This window comes from Protopterus annectens, chromosome 14.part0 (assembly GCF_019279795.1).
Source record: "Protopterus annectens isolate FY-2018-M chromosome 14.part0, PAN1.0, whole genome shotgun sequence".
Lineage (NCBI taxonomy): Eukaryota > Metazoa > Chordata > Ceratodontiformes > Protopteridae > Protopterus > Protopterus annectens.
The window spans coordinates 1,080,785,302-1,080,808,901 of NC_056748.1; the positions used below are offsets into that span (position 1 = coordinate 1,080,785,302).

General features: G+C 40.1%; 1 protein-coding gene across 1 annotated transcript in view; it reads right to left on the reverse strand.

Moving 5' to 3' along the window:
* The window catches only part of CFAP46 (cilia and flagella associated protein 46), a 3,596,153-nt gene that overhangs the window by 1,410,217 nt on the left and 2,162,336 nt on the right, over positions 1–23,600 (reverse strand). Inside the window, exon 40 of the mRNA XM_044056880.1 lies at positions 15,564–15,670. Within this exon, the coding sequence (XP_043912815.1) occupies positions 15,564–15,670 (107 nt within the window). The remainder of the gene's footprint in view (positions 1–15,563; positions 15,671–23,600) is intronic.

Below are 23,600 nucleotides of genomic sequence, written 5' to 3' on the forward strand. Positions count from 1 at the left end.
TATAATTACAGATGCAGCAGGTGCTACATGAAACACCGTTATAATTACAGATGCAGCAGGTGCTACATGAAACACCGTTATAATTACAGATGCAGCAGGTGCTACATGAAACACCGTTATAATTACAGATGCAGCAGGTGCTACATGAAACACCGTTATAATTACAGATGCAGCAGGTGCTACATGAAACACCGTTATAATTACAGATGCAGCAGGTGCTACATGAAACACCGTTATAATTACAGATGCAGCAGGTGCTACATGAAACACCGTTATAATTACAGATGCAGCAGGTGCTACATGAAACACCGTTATAATTACAGATGCAGCAGGTGCTACATGAAACACCGTTATAATTACAGATGCAGCAGGTGCTACATGAAACACCGTTATAATTACAGATGCAGCAGGTGCTACATGAAACACCGTTATAATTACAGATGCAGCAGGTGCTACATGAAACACCGTTATAATTACAGATGCAGCAGGTGCTACATGAAACACCGTTATAATTACAGATGCAGCAGGTGCTACATGAAACACCGTTATAATTACAGATGCAGCAGGTGCTACATGAAACACCGTTATAATTACAGATGCAGCAGGTGCTACATGAAACACCGTTATAATTACAGATGCAGCAGGTGCTACATGAAACACCGTTATAATTACAGATGCAGCAGGTGCTACATGAAACACCGTTATAATTACAGATGCAGCAGGTGCTACATGAAACACCGTTATAATTACAGATGCAGCAGGTGCTACATGAAACACCGTTATAATTACAGATGCAGCAGGTGCTACATGAAACACCGTTATAATTACAGATGCAGCAGGTGCTACATGAAACACCGTTATAATTACAGATGCAGCAGGTGCTACATGAAACACCGTTATAATTACAGATGCAGCAGGTGCTACATGAAACACCGTTATAATTACAGATGCAGCAGGTGCTACATGAAACACCGTTATAATTACAGATGCAGCAGGTGCTACATGAAACACCGTTATAATTACAGATGCAGCAGGTGCTACATGAAACACCGTTATAATTACAGATGCAGCAGGTGCTACATGAAACACCGTTATAATTACAGATGCAGCAGGTGCTACATGAAACACCGTTATAATTACAGATGCAGCAGGTGCTACATGAAACACCGTTATAATTACAGATGCAGCAGGTGCTACATGAAACACCGTTATAATTACAGATGCAGCAGGTGCTACATGAAACACCGTTATAATTACAGATGCAGCAGGTGCTACATGAAACACTTATAATTACAGATGCAGCAGGTGCTACATGAAACACCGTTATAATTACAGATGCAGCAGGTGCAACATGAAACACCGTTATAATTACAGATGCAGCAGGTGCTACATGAAACACCGTTATAATTACAGATGCAGCAGGTGCTACATGAAACACCGTTATAATTACAGATGCAGCAGGTGCTACATGAAACACCGTTATAATTACAGATGCAGCAGGTGCTACATGAAACACCGTTATAATTACAGATGCAGCAGGTGCTACATGAAACACCGTTATAATTACAGATGCAGCAGGTGCTACATGAAACACCGTTATAATTACAGATGCAGCAGGTGCTACATGAAACACCGTTATAATTACAGATGCAGCAGGTGCTACATGAAACACCGTTATAATTACAGATGCAGCAGGTGCTACATGAAACACCGTTATAATTACAGATGCAGCAGGTGCTACATGAAACACCGTTATAATTACAGATGCAGCAGGTGCTACATGAAACACCGTTATAATTACAGATGCAGCAGGTGCTACATGAAACACCGTTATAATTACAGATGCAGCAGGTGCTACATGAAACACCGTTATAATTACAGATGCAGCAGGTGCTACATGAAACACCGTTATAATTACAGATGCAGCAGGTGCTACATGAAACACCGTTATAATTACAGATGCAGCAGGTGCTACATGAAACACCGTTATAATTACAGATGCAGCAGGTGCTACATGAAACACCGTTATAATTACAGATGCAGCAGGTGCTACATGAAACACCGTTATAATTACAGATGCAGCAGGTGCTACATGAAACACCGTTATAATTACAGATGCAGCAGGTGCTACATGAAACACCGTTATAATTACAGATGCAGCAGGTGCTACATGAAACACCGTTATAATTACAGATGCAGCAGGTGCTACATGAAACACCGTTATAATTACAGATGCAGCAGGTGCTACATGAAACACCGTTATAATTACAGATGCAGCAGGTGCTACATGAAACACCGTTATAATTACAGATGCAGCAGGTGCTACATGAAACACCGTTATAATTACAGATGCAGCAGGTGCTACATGAAACACCGTTATAATTACAGATGCAGCAGGTGCTACATGAAACACCGTTATAATTACAGATGCAGCAGGTGCTACATGAAACACCGTTATAATTACAGATGCAGCAGGTGCTACATGAAACACCGTTATAATTACAGATGCAGCAGGTGCTACATGAAACACCGTTATAATTACAGATGCAGCAGGTGCTACATGAAACACCGTTATAATTACAGATGCAGCAGGTGCTACATGAAACACCGTTATAATTACAGATGCAGCAGGTGCTACATGAAACACCGTTATAATTACAGATGCAGCAGGTGCTACATGAAACACCGTTATAATTACAGATGCAGCAGGTGCTACATGAAACACCGTTATAATTACAGATGCAGCAGGTGCTACATGAAACACCGTTATAATTACAGATGCAGCAGGTGCTACATGAAACACCGTTATAATTACAGATGCAGCAGGTGCTACATGAAACACCGTTATAATTACAGATGCAGCAGGTGCTACATGAAACACCGTTATAATTACAGATGCAGCAGGTGCTACATGAAACACCGTTATAATTACAGATGCAGCAGGTGCTACATGAAACACCGTTATAATTACAGATGCAGCAGGTGCTACATGAAACACCGTTATAATTACAGATGCAGCAGGTGCTACATGAAACACCGTTATAATTACAGATGCAGCAGGTGCTACATGAAACACCGTTATAATTACAGATGCAGCAGGTGCTACATGAAACACCGTTATAATTACAGATGCAGCAGGTGCTACATGAAACACCGTTATAATTACAGATGCAGCAGGTGCTACATGAAACACCGTTATAATTACAGATGCAGCAGGTGCTACATGAAACACCGTTATAATTACAGATGCAGCAGGTGCTACATGAAACACCGTTATAATTACAGATGCAGCAGGTGCTACATGAAACACCGTTATAATTACAGATGCAGCAGGTGCTACATGAAACACCGTTATAATTACAGATGCAGCAGGTGCTACATGAAACACCGTTATAATTACAGATGCAGCAGGTGCTACATGAAACACCGTTATAATTACAGATGCAGCAGGTGCTACATGAAACACCGTTATAATTACAGATGCAGCAGGTGCTACATGAAACACCGTTATAATTACAGATGCAGCAGGTGCTACATGAAACACCGTTATAATTACAGATGCAGCAGGTGCTACATGAAACACCGTTATAATTACAGATGCAGCAGGTGCTACATGAAACACCGTTATAATTACAGATGCAGCAGGTGCTACATGAAACACCGTTATAATTACAGATGCAGCAGGTGCTACATGAAACACCGTTATAATTACAGATGCAGCAGGTGCTACATGAAACACCGTTATAATTACAGATGCAGCAGGTGCTACATGAAACACCGTTATAATTACAGATGCAGCAGGTGCTACATGAAACACCGTTATAATTACAGATGCAGCAGGTGCTACATGAAACACCGTTATAATTACAGATGCAGCAGGTGCTACATGAAACACCGTTATAATTACAGATGCAGCAGGTGCTACATGAAACACCGTTATAATTACAGATGCAGCAGGTGCTACATGAAACACCGTTATAATTACAGATGCAGCAGGTGCTACATGAAACACCGTTATAATTACAGATGCAGCAGGTGCTACATGAAACACCGTTATAATTACAGATGCAGCAGGTGCTACATGAAACACCGTTATAATTACAGATGCAGCAGGTGCTACATGAAACACCGTTATAATTACAGATGCAGCAGGTGCTACATGAAACACCGTTATAATTACAGATGCAGCAGGTGCTACATGAAACACCGTTATAATTACAGATGCAGCAGGTGCTACATGAAACACCGTTATAATTACAGATGCAGCAGGTGCTACATGAAACACCGTTATAATTACAGATGCAGCAGGTGCTACATGAAACACCGTTATAATTACAGATGCAGCAGGTGCTACATGAAACACCGTTATAATTACAGATGCAGCAGGTGCTACATGAAACACCGTTATAATTACAGATGCAGCAGGTGCTACATGAAACACCGTTATAATTACAGATGCAGCAGGTGCTACATGAAACACCGTTATAATTACAGATGCAGCAGGTGCTACATGAAACACCGTTATAATTACAGATGCAGCAGGTGCTACATGAAACACCGTTATAATTACAGATGCAGCAGGTGCTACATGAAACACCGTTATAATTACAGATGCAGCAGGTGCTACATGAAACACCGTTATAATTACAGATGCAGCAGGTGCTACATGAAACACCGTTATAATTACAGATGCAGCAGGTGCTACATGAAACACCGTTATAATTACAGATGCAGCAGGTGCTACATGAAACACCGTTATAATTACAGATGCAGCAGGTGCTACATGAAACACCGTTATAATTACAGATGCAGCAGGTGCTACATGAAACACCGTTATAATTACAGATGCAGCAGGTGCTACATGAAACACCGTTATAATTACAGATGCAGCAGGTGCTACATGAAACACCGTTATAATTACAGATGCAGCAGGTGCTACATGAAACACCGTTATAATTACAGATGCAGCAGGTGCTACATGAAACACCGTTATAATTACAGATGCAGCAGGTGCTACATGAAACACCGTTATAATTACAGATGCAGCAGGTGCTACATGAAACACCGTTATAATTACAGATGCAGCAGGTGCTACATGAAACACCATTATAATTACAGATGCAGCAGGTGCTACATGAAACACCGTTATAATTACAGATGCAGCAGGTGCTACATGAAACACCGTTATAATTACAGATGCAGCAGGTGCTACATGAAACACCGTTATAATTACAGATGCAGCAGGTGCTACATGAAACACCGTTATAATTACAGATGCAGCAGGTGCTACATGAAACACCATTATAATTACAGACGCAGCAGGTGCTACATGAAACACTATTATAATTACAGATGCAGCAGGTGCTAGATGAAACACCATTATAATTACAGATGCAGCAGGTGCTACATGAAACACCGTTATAATTACAGATGCAGCAGGTGCTACATGAAACACCGTTATAATTACAGATGCAGCAGGTGCTACATGAAACACCGTTATAATTACAGATGCAGCAGGTGCTACATGAAACACCGTTATAATTACAGATGCAGCAGGTGCTACATGAAACACCGTTATAATTACAGATGCAGCAGGTGCTACATGAAACACCGTTATAATTACAGATGCAGCAGGTGCTACATGAAACACCGTTATAATTACAGATGCAGCAGGTGCTACATGAAACACCGTTATAATTACAGATGCAGCAGGTGCTACATGAAACACCGTTATAATTACAGATGCAGCAGGTGCTACATGAAACACCGTTATAATTACAGATGCAGCAGGTGCTACATGAAACACCGTTATAATTACAGATGCAGCAGGTGCTACATGAAACACCGTTATAATTACAGATGCAGCAGGTGCTACATGAAACACCGTTATAATTACAGATGCAGCAGGTGCTACATGAAACACCGTTATAATTACAGATGCAGCAGGTGCTACATGAAACACCGTTATAATTACAGATGCAGCAGGTGCTACATGAAACACCGTTATAATTACAGATGCAGCAGGTGCTACATGAAACACCGTTATAATTACAGACGCAGCAGGTGCTACATGAAACACCGTTATAATTACAGACGCAGCAGGTGCTACATGAAACACTGTTATAATTACAGATGCAGCAGGTGCTACATGAAACACTGTTATAATTACAGATGCAGCAGGTGCTACATGAAACACTGTTATAATTACAGATGCAGCAGGTGCTACATGAAACACTGTTATAATTACAGATGCAGCAGGTGCTACATGAAACACTGTTATAATTACAGATGCAGCAGGTGCTACATGAAACACTGTTATAATTACAGATGCAGCAGGTGCTACATGAAACACTGTTATAATTACAGATGCAGCAGGTGCTACATGAAACACGTTATAATTACAGATGCAGCGGGTGCTACATGAAACACCGTTATAATTACAGATGCAGCAGGTGCTACATGAAACACCATAATTACAGATGCAGCAGGTGCTACATGAAACACCGTTATAATTACAGACGCAGCAGGTGCTACATGAAACACCGTTATAATTACAGATGCAGCAGGTGCTACATGAAACACCGTTATAATTACAGACGCAGCAGGTGCTACATGAAACACCGTTATAATTACAGACGCAGCAGGTGCTACATGAAACACCGTTATAATTACAGACGCAGCAGGTGCTACATGAAACACCGTTATAATTACAGACGCAGCAGGTGCTACATGAAACGCTTATAATTACAGATGCAGCAGGTGCTACATGAAACACTGTTATAATTACAGATGCAGCAGGTGCTACATGAAACACCATTATAATTACAGACGCAGCAGGTGCTACATGAAACACCGTTATAATTACAGATGCAGCAGGTGCTACATGAAACACCGTTATAATTACAGATGCAGCAGGTGCTACATGAAACACCGTTATAATTACAGACGCAGCAGGTGCTACATGAAACACCATTATAATTACAGATGCAGCAGGTGCTACATGAAGCACCGTTATAATTACAGACGCAGCAGGTGCTACATGAAACACCGTTATAATTACAGATGCAGCAGGTGCTACATGAAACACCGTTATAAGTACAGATGCAGCAGGTGCTACATGAAACACCGTTATAATTACAGATGCAGCAGGTGCTACATGAAACACCATTATAATTACAGATGCAGCAGGTGCTACATGAAACACCATTATAATTACAGACGCAGCAGGTGCTACATGAAACACCGTTATAATTACAGATGCAGCAGGTGCTACAGGAAACACCATTATAATTACAGCTGCAGCAGGTGCTACATGAAACACTTATAATTACAGATGCAGCAGGTGCTACATGAAACACCGTTATAATTACAGACGCAGCAGGTGCTACATGAAACACCGTTATAATTACAGATGCAGCAGGTGCTACATGAAACACCGTTATAATTACAGACGCAGCAGGTGCTACATGAAACACCGTTATAATTACAGATGCAGCAGGTGCTACATGAAACACCGTTTTAATTACAGATGCAGCAGGTGCTACATGAAACACCGTTATAATTACAGACGCAGCAGGTGCTACATGAAACACCGTTATTACAGACGCAGCAGGTGCTACATGAAACACCGTTATAATTACAGATGCAGCAGGTGCTACATGAAACCCCGTTATAATTACAGATGCAGCAGGTGCTACATGAAACACCGTTATAATTACAGACGCAAGTGCTACATGAAACACCGTTATAATTACAGATGCAGCAGGTGCTACATGAAACACCGTTATAATTACAGACGCAGCAGGTGCTACATGAAACACCGTTATAATTACAGACGCAGCAGGTGCTACATGAAACACCGTTATAATTACAGATGCAGCAGGTGCTACATGAAACACCGTTATAATTACAGATGCAGCAGGTGCTACATGAAACACCGTTACAATTACAGATGCAGCAGGTGCTACATGAAACACCATTATAATTACAGATGCAGCAAGTGCTACATGAAACACTATTATAATTACAGATGCAGCAGGTGCTACATGAAACACTATTATAATCACAGGTGTAGCATATGCTAGGCAGGGGTTAGTACCTGCAAGACTACATAAGGTAACTTTGCAGTAATATCAAGAACAGTGTTAACAGCTTACAGAAAGAGCAGCATTTTAAGAGCGCACAAAGACAATGTGGATGACGACAAAGCTAAAGCATGCTAGTATGACATAAGCAGGGCAAGCCAACATGTGCAACGTACAGGCATACACCTACAGACTGCACCAGGGAGCCACAAAAAAGGCAGCAAACTGGTGAACAGATGGGCCACTGTACATACACTCAGCAAACTGTCAATCCTGTTCATCATATAACTGAGGGGGAAGTGGAGTAGATAGGCAAGTAGAAAAGGGAAGACCAACACGCATTAGTAAAAACAGAAAGGTAACCATAAGGCATGATTTTTTTATACAGAATTCTTTATTAATTTCAAAACAGAAGGGTGGCTACAGCTGGGATAGAGGGAGAAGGGTAGGTAGCAGGGGCAGACAGACAAAATGGAAAAGAAACAGGAGGATTCCAAGATGGCTGCACATTTAGTGACAACTTAATTCTGGCTCTCTCAGTCTAAAAACAGAAACTTAGCAAAGAAGGCCAGTGGACCAAGACTTCTGGGTAAATTTCAGTAACTGACTAGTAAGTGCACTGCCTTGAAAAAAAGAAATATAAAAGATCCAGTGGAAAATCGGCTACAAAAGGTGAGGAAGAAGCACAGACTGCGAGGAGTACTGCAGTGGTTCAACAAGAAGCACTACAAGGTCCAGACATGACTTCCAGTAACCTAGAGGAGAGTACACAGCTGTACACAGACCTGGTTAAAACAAACAAAACACTAAAGGAGTGTATGAACACAAATAATAAAAAGCTGGAAAACATGGAAGACGCTTTAAACACATATTCAGATAAGGTGACAGAACTGCAAAAGGTTGAAATGAAGAAAAGGCCATCTGGATATGACACTGCACAAGACAAGATGTTTCAAAAAATAACAGAATTACAGGACAGAGCACATAGGGAAACCTGAGATTTTATGCTGTACCAGAGAAGTTGGAAGCAACAGACTGTATTCATTTTATGAAAGCAACAAATAAGCAACTGGACTGGTATTCCACAACTGAAACTGTTAATTGAAAGGGAACATTGTATGTGTGCTCAAATCTAATTACCAAAAAACAACATAGACCTTTAATAGTAAAAATGCAGTCTTACTGACAGAAGGAGCTGGTTTTGACAAAACGGTGGTACAATGATAAAGTGCTAAAAGTGGGAGATAGCAGAGTGTTTGTGGAGAATGATTAGTCAGTGTACACCAAGCAGAAGAGAAGCAAATATATTCCATTATTTAGGGAATGTCGAAAAGCAGACGTGAGATTCAAACTACTGTACCCAGCCATCTTCAAGGTGTTTATCCCTGGAGGGGTAAAATCATGTTTTGATGAAGTACATGCTAAGGAGGAAATACAAAAGTTTGTCCAACAAAGGGTGAGGTGTGAATCAGGAGGAGGTTCTACTTCATGTTCTCCTGGTGCTATGGACTACAGAGAGAGTCTGGCTGAGAGAGCATGGCAAAAAAAAAAAAAAAATCAGAGTGCATTTTTCATGCTTGCATAGGAAAATGATTGGGTTAACCCTGGGTATGTATCCAGCAACGAATTTATTACAAAACATAAATGGAAAAGAATACTGAATATTATAAGTTTTTTTTCTGGTTAACATGGTATCTTTAGCAGTTTGTGTCTGGTTTGCATGTCACCAGAAGACAATCTGATAAAGAGAAATGGCTTGGAGAGAATGTTGACTGAAAGCATTCAAGTGTTTTCTTAGCTGGGAGAGCTATAAAGATTAGTCAAAATCAGACAGCATTTACTAAATGCACAGGCTGTAACATGCGTCTTAGAATGAATGACCTTTCTTTTCTCTAGCCCTTTTTAATTTCTCCACATCTTTTGGGTTACTGATACCATGATGGGAATGGACCTCATTTCCAAGTCAAAGTACCATTAAAGTTCATGAAATTAGCACTGTTTCACTCTCTGATGTCAGCCAGAAGTTCCCTTCGCAGCACCCGCAATGTGCCCAGAAATGACTCCTGCAATTCACACGGGGTTACCAATCCATGTAACATAGGCTCAAATGGAGATGACAAAAACAATTTTAAAAAAGATTAACCTGCCAATTGGTGCATGCACTGAATACAAAAAACTGGAACCGTACATTTAGCAAAAAAGCTGTTATATAGATAAATGGGGAAAAGAATAATCCCTCCAGAACACGACCCTTTCTATGTTTTTAAACATGAATGGTCTTGCAGATAAATACACAATAGAAAGAGTAGTGAATATCATAGTATATTAAAAAATGTAGAGTGCAAGTAGCTATGTTCCAAAAAATACACTTGGGAAGAAATGAATGCGAATTTGATAAAGAAAGGTTTTCAGGACGGTTATTCAGCAGAACATCTGGGGCAAAGGAAGAGAGGAGTACTTATATTAACTTCAAAAGGAGCTCCAATAGTAATAGATGAAAATAGAAAAGATGATAATGGTTTATAGTACTGGCAAGGGAGGAGGATTACACTGGCATGTGTTTATATTCCACCACAAACTGCTACAATGGAGCTTAAGAAAATTCTGGGAGAAATAATCAGCTTTTAGCAAGGAATATTACTTGTAGGTGGGGACTGGAATTTGATTTGCAACAGTGAAGATGTGTATGAGGGGCCCAGAAGAGAAAATATAACAGAGGAGGGTGGATTATTAAAGAAATTTATGAAAATATTTGGCATAGAAGATGTGAATTCAGTACTAGGAATTTGGAGTGAATTTACATATTATTCTCCAAGATACAAAAACTGGGATAGGCTAGACAGAATATACATTTCACAGGAATATATGCATTTAGTTGAAGGTCTTGATATGCAACCAATAACTATTTCAAATCATGTGCCAATTATCACTAAAATAAAAATACTGCAGCTTTCCCGCCTATCTGTTGAAAATAGAGGAATTTAAGAAATGGCCAGTGGACATTATTCAGCTTTTAAAGAAGACAGAAATTTCTTCTGAAAAATATAGCTAGGGAGTGAGATAAAATTAAAATGGAATTTAAAAACAGGGTGAAAATAAAAGGGAGATATTAAGGAGTAACAAGAATTTGAGGGACTGACAAGGATTAAAGTCCTGCAAAAAAGGGGAAATCTTACAGAACAAGAGGAAAAGCAACTGCAGAATGCTAAACAGAAAATAAGGGATTACCTCGATGATATGCGTGAGTTTAAAAAGATTGCTGTTAATCAACTATTTTTTGATAATAACCCTAATGCACAAAAACTTTTAGCACAACTTCTCAGGCAGCAGAAAATAGAAAGGGCTGTCACCAAGCTTAGGGAGCCTATAACAAGGAAGATAACAAGGGATCTGGTAGAAGTATGGGAAATACTTTGAAAATTCTATGAAGGTCTGTATGAAGCAGAGAAATATGGAAATCAAGAAAAGGTCCAAATGGGTTTATGGAAGAATTAAATATGCCCAGGCTAGAGGTAGATGAGGCTGAATTACTAACAGGATAGGAGGAGAGGAGATAAAAATGGTGATGTATAACCAGCCTACAGGAAAGTCAGGAAGAAAGCAGTGGTAGCTGTAATACCTAAAGAGGGTAAAGCTCCATCAGACCCAGCTTCATACAGGCCCATTTCAATACTAAACCATGATTATAAAGCGCTGTTGTCTGTAATGGCAAAAGTGATGCCAACATTGATAGATATGGATCAGTGTGATTTTGTGGAGGGGAGGCAAACATTTGACAATATGAACAGAACAGTGATGATCCAGAGGAAAGCAGAATGTAAGAAAATACCACTGTTGTTGGTGGGTCTTGATGTAAAGAAAGCATTTGACAGAGTGAACTGGGACATTATGAGCAGAGCAATGGAAGTATTTGCATTACCTGGAAAAACATTATAAGACTGATTAGGCGGATACCTGAGGGGTCAGAGGCAAAAATTAAAGTGGGCAGGATCCTCTCTGATAATCTCTGCTTGAACAGTGGAACCAAGCAGGGGTGTCCTCTCCCCCCTTTGTTCTTTGCATTATAATTAGAACCATTGGCAAAGAAAATAAGGGACTCAGAAATTCAAGGATATAATTGGTATGGTAGTCAAGAGAAGCTGTCTCTATTTGCAAATGACATTATTTTATACCTGACAAAACCTGACAGGGACATCACTATATCGTGGAAACATATTGAGGCAGTTTCAAATCTTTTCAGGATACAAAATTAATGAAGCTAAAAACAAAAAGCAATAGCGGTAAATTATGTAGCCATATATGAATTGGTTCAGCAATATTCGTAAATATGGGGATAAGATAAAATGAAATATTTAGGAGTATGGATTAAAAATGATACCGATGTGGCAGCTAAGGATATGTGAGAAGAGAACAAACAAAAGATAATACAAAAATTGAGAAAATGCAAGCTCTGTTATATGGATATTGATTGTAAGATACAAGCAGTTAAAATGTTTTTAGTCCCTTTAGTAATATATATGTCAGGCATGTTTTTAGCAACCAGAGGAGAAGTTGTGGATAGTAATTATGAAAGAGCTAAAGGATTTTATCTGAAGGGAAAGACAGCAAGAGGCAAGTTGGATAAGCTTTTTCTTCCAATAGAGCAGGGTGGATTGGGATTACCCGATTTGAATGGGAATTTCAGAGCAGCACAGTTTATAATTCAAAACAGAAAGAGATGTTGAAGAAACGGGGGGGGGGGGGTAGTTCTAGTAACAGGGAGAGATTGGGATTTTGGATGCAAACCTTTAAGGAGAACAACAATAATCATACAGAATATTATATTCATAAAGTAGCAGAAGGTATTCTAAGAACTAAGCCAATACCAGATGGATAAAGGAGATTCTGCGGACAGGCGAGACTGCAAATAAGGTACAGGCAATAGGGGGCAGGAGTATATTGGAGAAATCGGCAAAGGAACTGGGGGTAAATAACTAGGAAGGGAAAGATGATGGAATGGGAAGAGGCCAAGAACGTATTTGGGCTGCAGGTTACAGACTGCCTTCCATATCAAGGATCGATAGAGTACAGGCAAAGAGAAAGAAACAGAAGGTCCTAAACCAAAGACCAGCACTGGTAGTTCTTAGTAGAATCTAAAAACAGAAGTTGCCGTTAAGAAAGGAATAATTAGTAGAGCATATAAAATATTGATAACATAAGAAGCAATCAAAAGAGGTTAGGAAGAATTCGGAAGAAAGATTGGATAAGCAATTCACAAAGAAACAATGGAGGGATATATGTACGTCTCCCAAATATGCAAGAAAATCTAGAAGATTTAGGATCTTTGCCTGAAAGTGTTTACACAGATATTTTCATACCCCAAGCAGGCTCCAAAGAATCTTTCCTCAGGTTGACAGCAAATGTTGGAGAAGTAATGGGGAACTAAGAGGTAACTGGGAACATACGTTCTGGAAGTGTAATGAGTTGGCTGACTTTAAAGATTCCCCACAGACTGCTCTGTCGGAGATGCTGGCTGAGCAAACGGGAGTGACTAGGGAAATGATTTTTTGGACTATAATACAGAGTTGGAATTGCCCAGACATAGTAAGGCCTTACTGAGTCTAATTATGATGGCTGCCAAAAAGTAATAACTAGAAAATGGAAATCAAAGTCTAAACCAACTTTACTAGAAGTAACAAAGATAGTAACAGAGATGAAACAACTGGCACTGGGATCTTTCAAAAAGGGCAGGAGTAAATTACACAGGAAAAAATGGGAAATGTGGGACCACTACATGCAAAGGAGGAATGATGTTTAAAAGGAAGGAAGGATCTGAGCAAGCTATGTAATGGCTTACTGACAATGACTGGATATATTAAAAGTGATGTATAATGTTTGCAGCTACAGTTGTGTTGCCATAGTCTGTAAGGTATAATGACTGCAACTGATATGGTGCCACTAGGATTTATTTTCAATTATATAAATGAAGATTGTCAATGTCACACATGATAATTTAATAAAGATGTTTCTTATAAAAAAATGGAAAAGAGACAGATTGGATAATAGTGGTACAAAAGATGGGAAGGAAAATGGATCGACACATACACATAGAAGGTGGACAAGTGGTGATGGGGAGGGCTGGATAATGTACAAAGAATGTAGAAGGCATGAAAACATAATACAAAGGGAAAAAAATGAATGGGGAAGGAACATACAGATGAGAACACACCAGAAACAGGATAAGGTTGGCTTAGCCCAGATGGCGTCAAACCTCAGGCAAAACATGACTCTCTTAGTTGCACTAGAAGGTGCTCCATGTTGCCAAGGTTGGCATTTAGCTGTTGGTGCACCAGGTAGTAACCTTCCTCAACACCTAACATCAGGATACCACTGGAGGCTCCTCTGGTCTGCATTCAAGAAAAAACACAGGTTAAATATAGTTCTCTTACAGTCTCCATTGTACACACAAAAATGGTTCACAGTCTGCTAGTCTGTTAGCTGGTGGTATGTCAAGTAATGTCTGTGTACCTACTACTGGTGCAGATGGGCACCACGCTCAGCATTGTGGGCACTGCATCTATGGCAGTAGCAAACATATGCTGTTCTGCCACTGTTGCTAACACTCCTAATATCATTCCTACCTGGTACAACACAAATCCTGGTGAGTAAAATGGACATGTAACACCAAGCATCTCACCCATCTTATACATTTCTAAAGTCTATCATGTTTTGTGTCATCATTAATGTACTTAGTGTGGCTAGTTTACATGGAGTTCCTTATTTACATGTACTATGCAAGCACCAGCACATATAAGTTACTGCAGTACTTTGACTCATATGCAGCCGAGCTGCCTATGTCTTAGAACCAGCCACCCTCTAGGCATGGATGATTTGCTATGTGCACTGAATTGCACATCCCAGCATTAATATGAGCAGACGTACCAACTACATAACATACTACAAAACAATTTGTAACTTGAAGTCTATGAAATCACATAATGCAACAATGTTCGTTTCAACTGTGCAAAGCATTTAGAAATGACATATTCTCTTCTTGAAGAGACCAGGGCATAGAATGTGAGATGTAACTTTTAAAGAACTTGGGAAGACTTTTAATTACATGAGCTGTTCTGTTCATGTCTCTATAGGGTCAGAGAATAATAATATTAGACAAAGTATTTCACAAAAACAAAGGATATCAGTCAATGGCCGAAATTAAAGGCTTCATGACAGGAAACATTTCCAGGTTTACATAAAAAGGGACAATAAAAAAAATCAATATAATATAAATGTGAACTAAATATAACTAGATACGCATTAATGCACACATTGTTAATAAATCTATAGGACAGCGGCTCAAAACCTGAGATATTTCAATAATTCTAGTGAGGAGCTAATGTTAAGGTCATCGGCCATAATCATACGCATGTCAACATTTACATCTAATGCTTTGTTTGGAAAAAGGGCACAATTATCCGGAGATCCAAATATGGATCTTACCTAAATTCCATTGAAGCAATCATAAATCCTAGAACAGATGACCGATTAGGCTTCTCTTCTAAGGCAGATCTGAACACCTTTACAGTATGCTGGAGAAGTTCACAAGCCTAAAAATATGCAAAAGGGAATATGTTTCAACACATTTAACTAAATAGATTTCTGTCAAGTCAAAGTACAATAAATGTTTTAAAAACAGTATACCACACTGCATGTTTAATCACTATAACAAAATTAAATACTTAGGCTCACTGGTATATACTAGGCATTCACTAGTCAGACCACCAAAAGCTTAGCTCTGAGCACCCACCAGCAGCAGCTACCTGCTTAATCCAGATCATCTAACATCAACAGCTACCTCCTGCCACAAGCAGGTCACATAAGATAGGGTTGTGGATAATTTATGAGTGCCCATCCAATTATCTAGGACAGTCTCAAATGTAGCTGTGGTACTACTATGCCTAATATGCGTGCAGAGTTTATTCTATGGGTGGTGAATAAACTGGGATAAGAACCTGTTGTGTCAATGTGTCCTAAAAGAATGAGGTACTTTATACGTGTTTGGGGAGCAATTAATTCCATGAAAACATAGCAGGTGTAAGAGATCAAACTCAGATCTCAATGGAAAGGTGTAAGAAAAAGAACACAGAGAAAAGGAAGAGGGACATGAGACCTATAGTTCTTTTTGGTTAGATACTTCCAAGGTCTCTCCAGCTCAAGATTGATTCCACTACATCAGGATTCTGCCAAACCCTCTGAAAATGATGTAAATTAGGTGACCAGTAGGTGGGACAACCCAGGATGTATATGGCACTTCCCTGAAAGCTTCATCCATGGAAGGGGTATCAGTGGAATAGCTCCATCTTTGTCTCAGTAATTCCATTAGCTCATCAAAAGTGTTGCCCTCTGGGGAGATTCAGGGGACCTTTACCCTCCATAAGGATTTGTTTCTGTGGTGTGTGACATCTGAGAAGATTTAACTGCTTCCTTTTACAATTATACTTTCTGTACTCTTCAAATAGGGGCAAGGTTGAAAAGTCAGAAGTGTCACTGGTTCAATGAGGAAGGGAAGGGAAGGACTGAAGCTATCAAAACCAGACTGTCCTTGGGAAGGAAGATGAGTACTGATGGGCTATCAGAACCAGACTGTCCTTGGGAAGGAAGATGAGTACTAATGGGCTATCAGAACCAGACTGTCCTTGGGAAGACAGATGAGTACTGATGGGCTATCATAACCAGACTGCCCTTGGGAAGGAAGATGAGTACTGATGGGCTATCAGAACCAGACTGTTCTTGGGAAGGAAGATGAGTACTGATGGGCTATCAGAACCAGACTGTTCTTGGGAAGGAAGATGAGTACTGATGGGCTATCAGAATCAGACTGTCCTTGGGAAGGAAGATGAGAGTACTGATGGGCTATCAGAATCAGACAGTCCTTGGGAAGGAAGATGAGTACTGATGGGCTATAAGAACCAGACTGTCCTTGGGAAGGAAGATGAGTACTGATCGGCTATCAGAACCAGACTGTCCTTGGGAAGGAAGATGAGTACTAATGAGCTATCAGAACCAGACTGTCCTTGGGAAGGAAGATGAGTATGGATGGGCTATCAGAACCAGGCTGTCCTTGGGAAGGAAGATGAGTACTAATGGGCTATCAGAACCAGACTGTCCTTGGGAAGGAAGATGAGTAGTGATGGGCTATCAGAACCAGACTGTCCTTGGGACGGAAGATGAGTACTGATGGGCTATCAGAACCAGACTGTCCTTGGGAAGGAAGATGAGTACTGATGGGCTATCAGAACCAGACTGTCCTTGGGAAGGAAGATGAGTACTGATGGGCTATCAGAACCAGACTGTCCTTGGGAAGGAAGATGAGTACTGATGGGCTATCAGAACCAGACTGTCCTTGGGAAGGAAGATGAGTAGTGATGGGCTATCAGAACCAGACTGTCTTAGGGAAGGAAGATGAGTACTGATGGCTACAGACACACTGGGAAGTCTAGAGGGGAACCAATGTTTGAGAAACATGTCCTTCCTGAGTTGACCAAATGGCTAAAGTTTCCCAAAAGGCTCTGAAAGGAAAGACAGAGCTTTGGGGGGCTCTCTTTAATCAGACCCCAAATACAAAGCCAAAGGATCAGAAGACAACTTTCTTTGAGTCAGTGATTCAGCCACATCTGAGGCTGAGAATGGAGCCAAGGTGTTTGGGACTACAGCATCCAAGGACAAAGATGGACCCAAATACATCACTGTTGACCCTGAACACATGTGGGTGGCATCAACTTCTCAGCTGTGGGATCTAATAAGCTCTTAAGGCTTCACAGTCCAAAGAATCATAGAAACTGTCAATGTCAAAAAATCTCAGTTTTGTTGACGCTAACAGGGGAATGATCAATTGGAACCACAACTCCGAAACTAGTGGCTCCAAGATTAGGAAGGGTGAAGGAGGAAAAATGAGAGTAGATGAGCCAGCTATCTCAGCCTTTGGAGTGGAAGGAGAGGTAGAGGGAATGACTCCCCATCTTTCACAAAGGCTCAAATCCTTCTTTCTCAATTTATGCTGATGAGAGTCCTGGAGAACTTGATGAACCTAAAAGATGCTGCAGAGGGAGGTCTGCAGTTCATTAATCTAGAAAGCTCCCTTTCTGAGGACTGGGAGTCTGGACATGAAAGTCTTTCTGGTGAACAGTCCAAGAAGATGATGATTGTCTTGGATTCATTAGAGGAAGAAACTTGAGACAATTCAGAAATGGTCAGAGACAAAGGGGGGAAAAGGCTACTGGGACTTAGCCATTAAAGTGGTTTAACAGAGGTTTTAATAGGCTCTACCGGGACTTAAATTAGTTTAACAGAGGCTTTAATAGGCTATATCTGGCATTAATTATTAAGTTTCCTGGTTATCAGAAAGGACCACCAATATACTGCTCTTTATTTTAGAAAGGTCTGCTGGGACATGTTCTATAGCGATCATTGTGAGGGTCAAGAACTAAGGAAACAGGAAGGCAATTATGATGGTGCGTGAGATGATGTTCAGCTAGCTTTTGGAAGCAGAATAGATGGTATTGTGAATCAATGCTGAACAAAGATGGGAAATGTTTCTTAACTTTCTAACATAGCTAAAAATGATCAGATGCCATTTTGAGTTCACAATCAGCTCTTGCATTTTCTGACTGTTGCCTTAGGTTCTTCACCAAAACTTTGGAGTGCCCTGTTAAGATGAGGAATAAGTGAATGACAACTTTGCACTTTCTTTCTTTTGTTGTAAAGTTTATTTACATGACTGTTCCACCATAAGGGTTTGTTTTTAAATGTTCCCAAGTATTCAGTACAGATAGATATTGCTTTATCTATACAGCATATGGTGGAAATTATTTAAGTCAGTAAATACATGTAGGAGATTTATTTTTGAGAAGTCTTTGCAAACTAATGTATTTCTTTGGGGGGGTGCCTTCTCTTGCTTTACATGTGAAAACTACCAAGCTGCATTCTGATTTGATAATGAATGATGGCATATATGTTACAGAGCAGTCAATTTTAGTTAAGACAATATCCAGGATATTGTGCCCCTAGTGTGGATGTTTACCATCTGTTCTAAGTAGTTCACATTTACACAGACAAGGAAGCATGTGGCATGCTTTGTATTGATAGTGTAAGTGAGCAAGTTTATTGCAGAGCGATCAAAGTGACCTAGAATAAATTTATTATGGTTTATAGAAATATTGGTTACAGTCCTAAAATAACTACTGTGATTTGGGGGGGGGTGTTGAGGGGTAATTTATAGCAGGGCATGAAACATTTGTTAAATTTAATTTACGGTAACTTGGCTTGCCAAAATTAGGATCACAAGTCTTGATCTGAGGTGGGGTCGTGCACAGTTGCACTTAGGTCTAAATGCATGCCAAGTGCTAAACTCCAGAACAGTGATCATAAAACAGCAATAGAATACTTAAAGGTCCCATTCTTAGAGGGTGAGATTGAGAATTGTTTGCTAAGCTGATATATTTAATTCAGAAAAGGAATCAGATGCCTGTCACCTGGTGCTCAATGCACCCAAAATAAAAATGAGCAGCAAACAGCACAGCAGCACTGGATCCATTCATTTTAAAGCACAATGAGTCCTGCACATATCATATGGTGTGGTGGATGGAAATTAGAGGAAATGACTGACAGCCAACCAGAGGTGTTCATAGTGGCTCTGGGTGACTGCCACTGTTGATGTAATGCCCAAACCACATATACAAAACGGGAGAAAACATGATGATGTTGACTGGTATTTCACAAGTTGCAGCCACACTACAGGGTGTTACAGTACAGTGAGAGCACAACATTGTTGTCTGTGTGCCTTATTCAAACTTACCACTGTAGACAAAGTGAGAAAGAAGTTAATGGATATAAATGGCATAGAGCACTGTACCCTGTACGGGGGGATGAATTTAATGTGTACTAATGGCATGGAGTACTGTACCCCGTACAGGGGAAGAAGTTAATGTATACTAATGGCAGACACTACAGTACCCTGTATGGGGAAGAAGTTAATGTGCACAAATGGTAGACACTATCGTACCCTGTATGGGGAAAAAGTTAATGTGTACAAATGGCAGAGAGTAAGAAATTAATGTGTACAAATGGCATGGAATACCATGCCCTGTAGAAGGAAAAAGTTAATGTATGCAAACAGCATAAAGCATCATATTTTGTACAGGAAGATGACAATGTATACAAATGCCAGAGCACTGTACCCTGTAAAGGGAAGAAGTCAATGTATATAAATGTCAGAGCACTGTACCCTGTAAAGGGAAGAAGTCAATGTATACAAATGTCAGAGCACTGAACCCTGTAAAGGGAAAAAGTTAATGTATACAAATGTCAGAGTAGAGCACTCTGTAAAGGGAAGAAGTCAATGTATACAAATGTCAGAGCACTGAACCCTGTAAAGGGAAGAAGTCAATGTATACAAATGTCAGAGCTCTGTACCCTGTAAAGGGAAAAAGTTAATGTATACAAATGTCAAAGTAGTGTACTCTGTAAAGGGAAGAAGTCAATGTATACAAATGTCAGAGCACTGAACCCTGTAAAGGGAAGAAGTCAATGTATACAAATGCCAGAGCACTGTACCCTGTAAAGGGAAGAAGTCAATGTATACAAATGTCAGAGCACTGAACCCTGTAAAGGGAAAAAGTTAATGTATACAAATGTCAGAGCACTGTACTCTGTAAAGAGAAGAAGTCAATGTATACAAATGTCAGATCACTGAACCCTGTAAAGGGAAGAAGTCAATGTATACAAATGTCAGAGCTCTGTACCCTGTGTAAAGGGAAAAAGTTAATGTATACAAATGTCAGAGTAGTGTACTCTGTAAAGGGAAGAAGTCAATGTATATAAATGTCAGAGCACTGTACCCTGTAAAGGGAAAAAGTTAGTGCATACAAATGTCAGAGCACTGAACCCTGTAAAGGGAAGTTAATGTATACAAATGTCAGAGCACTGACCCCTGTAAAGGGAAGAAGTCAATGTATATAAATGTCAGAGCACTGTACCCTGTAAAGGGAAAAAGTTAATGTATACAAATGTCAGAGTAGTGTACTCTGTAAAGGGAAGAATTCAATGTATATAAATGTCAGAGCAATGAACCCTGTAAAGGGAAAAAGTTAATGTATATAATTGTCAGAGCACTGAACCCTGTAAAGGGAAGAATTCAATGTATATAAATGTCAGAGCACTGTACCCTGTAAAGGGAAAAAGTTAATGTATACAAATATCAGAGTACTGTAGCCTGTAAAGGGAAGTTAATATATACAAATGCCAGAGCACTGTACCCTGTAAAGGGAAGAAGTCAATGTATATAAATGTCAGAGCACTGTACCCTGCAAAGGGAAGAAGGTAATGTATACAAATATCAGAGCTCTGCACCCTGTACAGCCTACCAAGATATGGTGCTGTAAGTGTTAAGAGGTCAATAAACATGTTTAGAATAAAATCTCAATAGCTTAGCTCATGAAACAGGAGCAAAACTAAAAAGCACTATGGACCCTTTTCAGATGTTGTCAGCAGCCTTTTCAGAAGTTGGAAAAGTAAGATATGTTTATTAGTTTGCACGCTTGAAGAATGAGATAGCTTTTTAGAAATAAAGTACAGCTGTGTAAATTACACTTTCCATAAACAGTAGAGGTTCAATGGTATCACTGCTGCAGTAGCCTTTACCTAGAAGGGTCATATTCCTGTCACAGATGTAATGGCTGGCCAGTCTTTAGTTACCTTCTGCACACATGTTACATGGCTGTAGTAGCCTTTACCTAGAAGGGTTATAACCAGCCATGGATGTAATGGCTGGCCAGTCAACCAAAGTCTTTAGTTAGTTTCTGCACACATGCTCCGTGGCTGCTGGAGCTTTATGTATAATGGTGATATCCTGTCATGGATGTAATGGCTGGCCAGTCAACCAAATTCTTTGGTTACCTTCTGCACACATGCTCCATTGTTGCTGGAGCTTGAGCTCTAAAGGGAGAAATAGCAACCTGGGTGCAAAAGTCTTTATGACGTCCATGGCCAAAAGAAGAAAGACTACTGTCCTGAGAAAACAGAAAAGTTACACGCAAATAACTTTATCTATAAACAGAACTATATACAGAAGAGAAAATGGTGATGGAAGCAGAGTACACTTACTGCAGCAATGATTTCAATGAACATCTACTGTTATGGTAAGTGCAACCTACACGGGTGATGGAGGCAGGGTACACTTACTGCAGCAGTGATTTCAATGAACATCTACTGTTATGGTAAGTGCAACCTACACAGGTGATGGAGGCAGGGTACACTTACTGCAGCAATGATTTAAATGAACATCTACTGTTATGGTAACTGCAACCTACACGGGTGATGGAGTCTTAGGGCGCACTTACTGCAGCAATGATTTCAATGAACATCTACTGTTATGGCAAGTGCAACCTACACGGGTGATGGAGGCAGGGTACACTTACTGCAGTAATGGTCTCAATGAACATCTACTGTTATGGTAAGTGCAACCTACACAGGTGATGGAGGTAGGGTATACTTACTGCAGCAATAATTTCAATGAACATCAACTGTTATGGTAAGTGCAACCTACACAGGTGATGGAGGCAGGGTACACTTACTGCAGCAATGATTTCAATGAGCATCTACTGTTATGGTAAGTGCAACCTACACAGGTGATGGAGGTAGGGTATACTTACTGCAGCAATGATTTCAATGAACATCTACTGTTATGGTAAATGCAACCTACACGGATGATGGAGGCAAGGGACACTTACTGCAGCAATGATTTCAGTGAATATCTACTGTTATGGTAAGTGCAACCTACAGGGGTGATGGAAGCAGGTACACTTACTGCAGCAATTATTTCAATGAACATCTACTGTTATGGTAAGTGCAACCTACACAGGTGATGGAGGTAGGGTATACTTAACTGCAGCAATGATTTCAATGAACATCTACTGTTATGGTAAATGCAACCTACACGGATGATGGAGGCAGGGGACACTTACTGCAGCAATGATTTCAATGAATATCTACTGTTATGGTAAGTGCAACCTACAGGGGTGATGGAAGCAGGTACACCTACTGCAGCAATTATTTCAATGAACATCTACTGTTATGGTAAGTGCAACCTACACAGGTGATGGAGGCAGGGTACACTTACTGTAGCAATGATTTCAATGAACATCTACTGTTATGGTAAGTGCAACCTACACGGGTGATGGAAGCAGGGTACACCTACTGCAGCAATGATTTCAATGAACATCTACTGTTATGGAAAGTGCAACCTACACGGGTGATGGAGGCAGGGTACACTTACTGCAGCAATGATTTCAATGAACATCTACTGTTATGGTAAGTGCAACCTACACGGATGATGGAGGCAGGGGACACTTACTGCAGCAATGATTTCAATGAATATCTACTGTTATGGTAAGTGCAACCTACAGGGGTGATGGAAGCAGGTACACCTACTGCAGCAATGATTTCAATGAACATCTACTGTTATGGTAAGTGCAACCTACA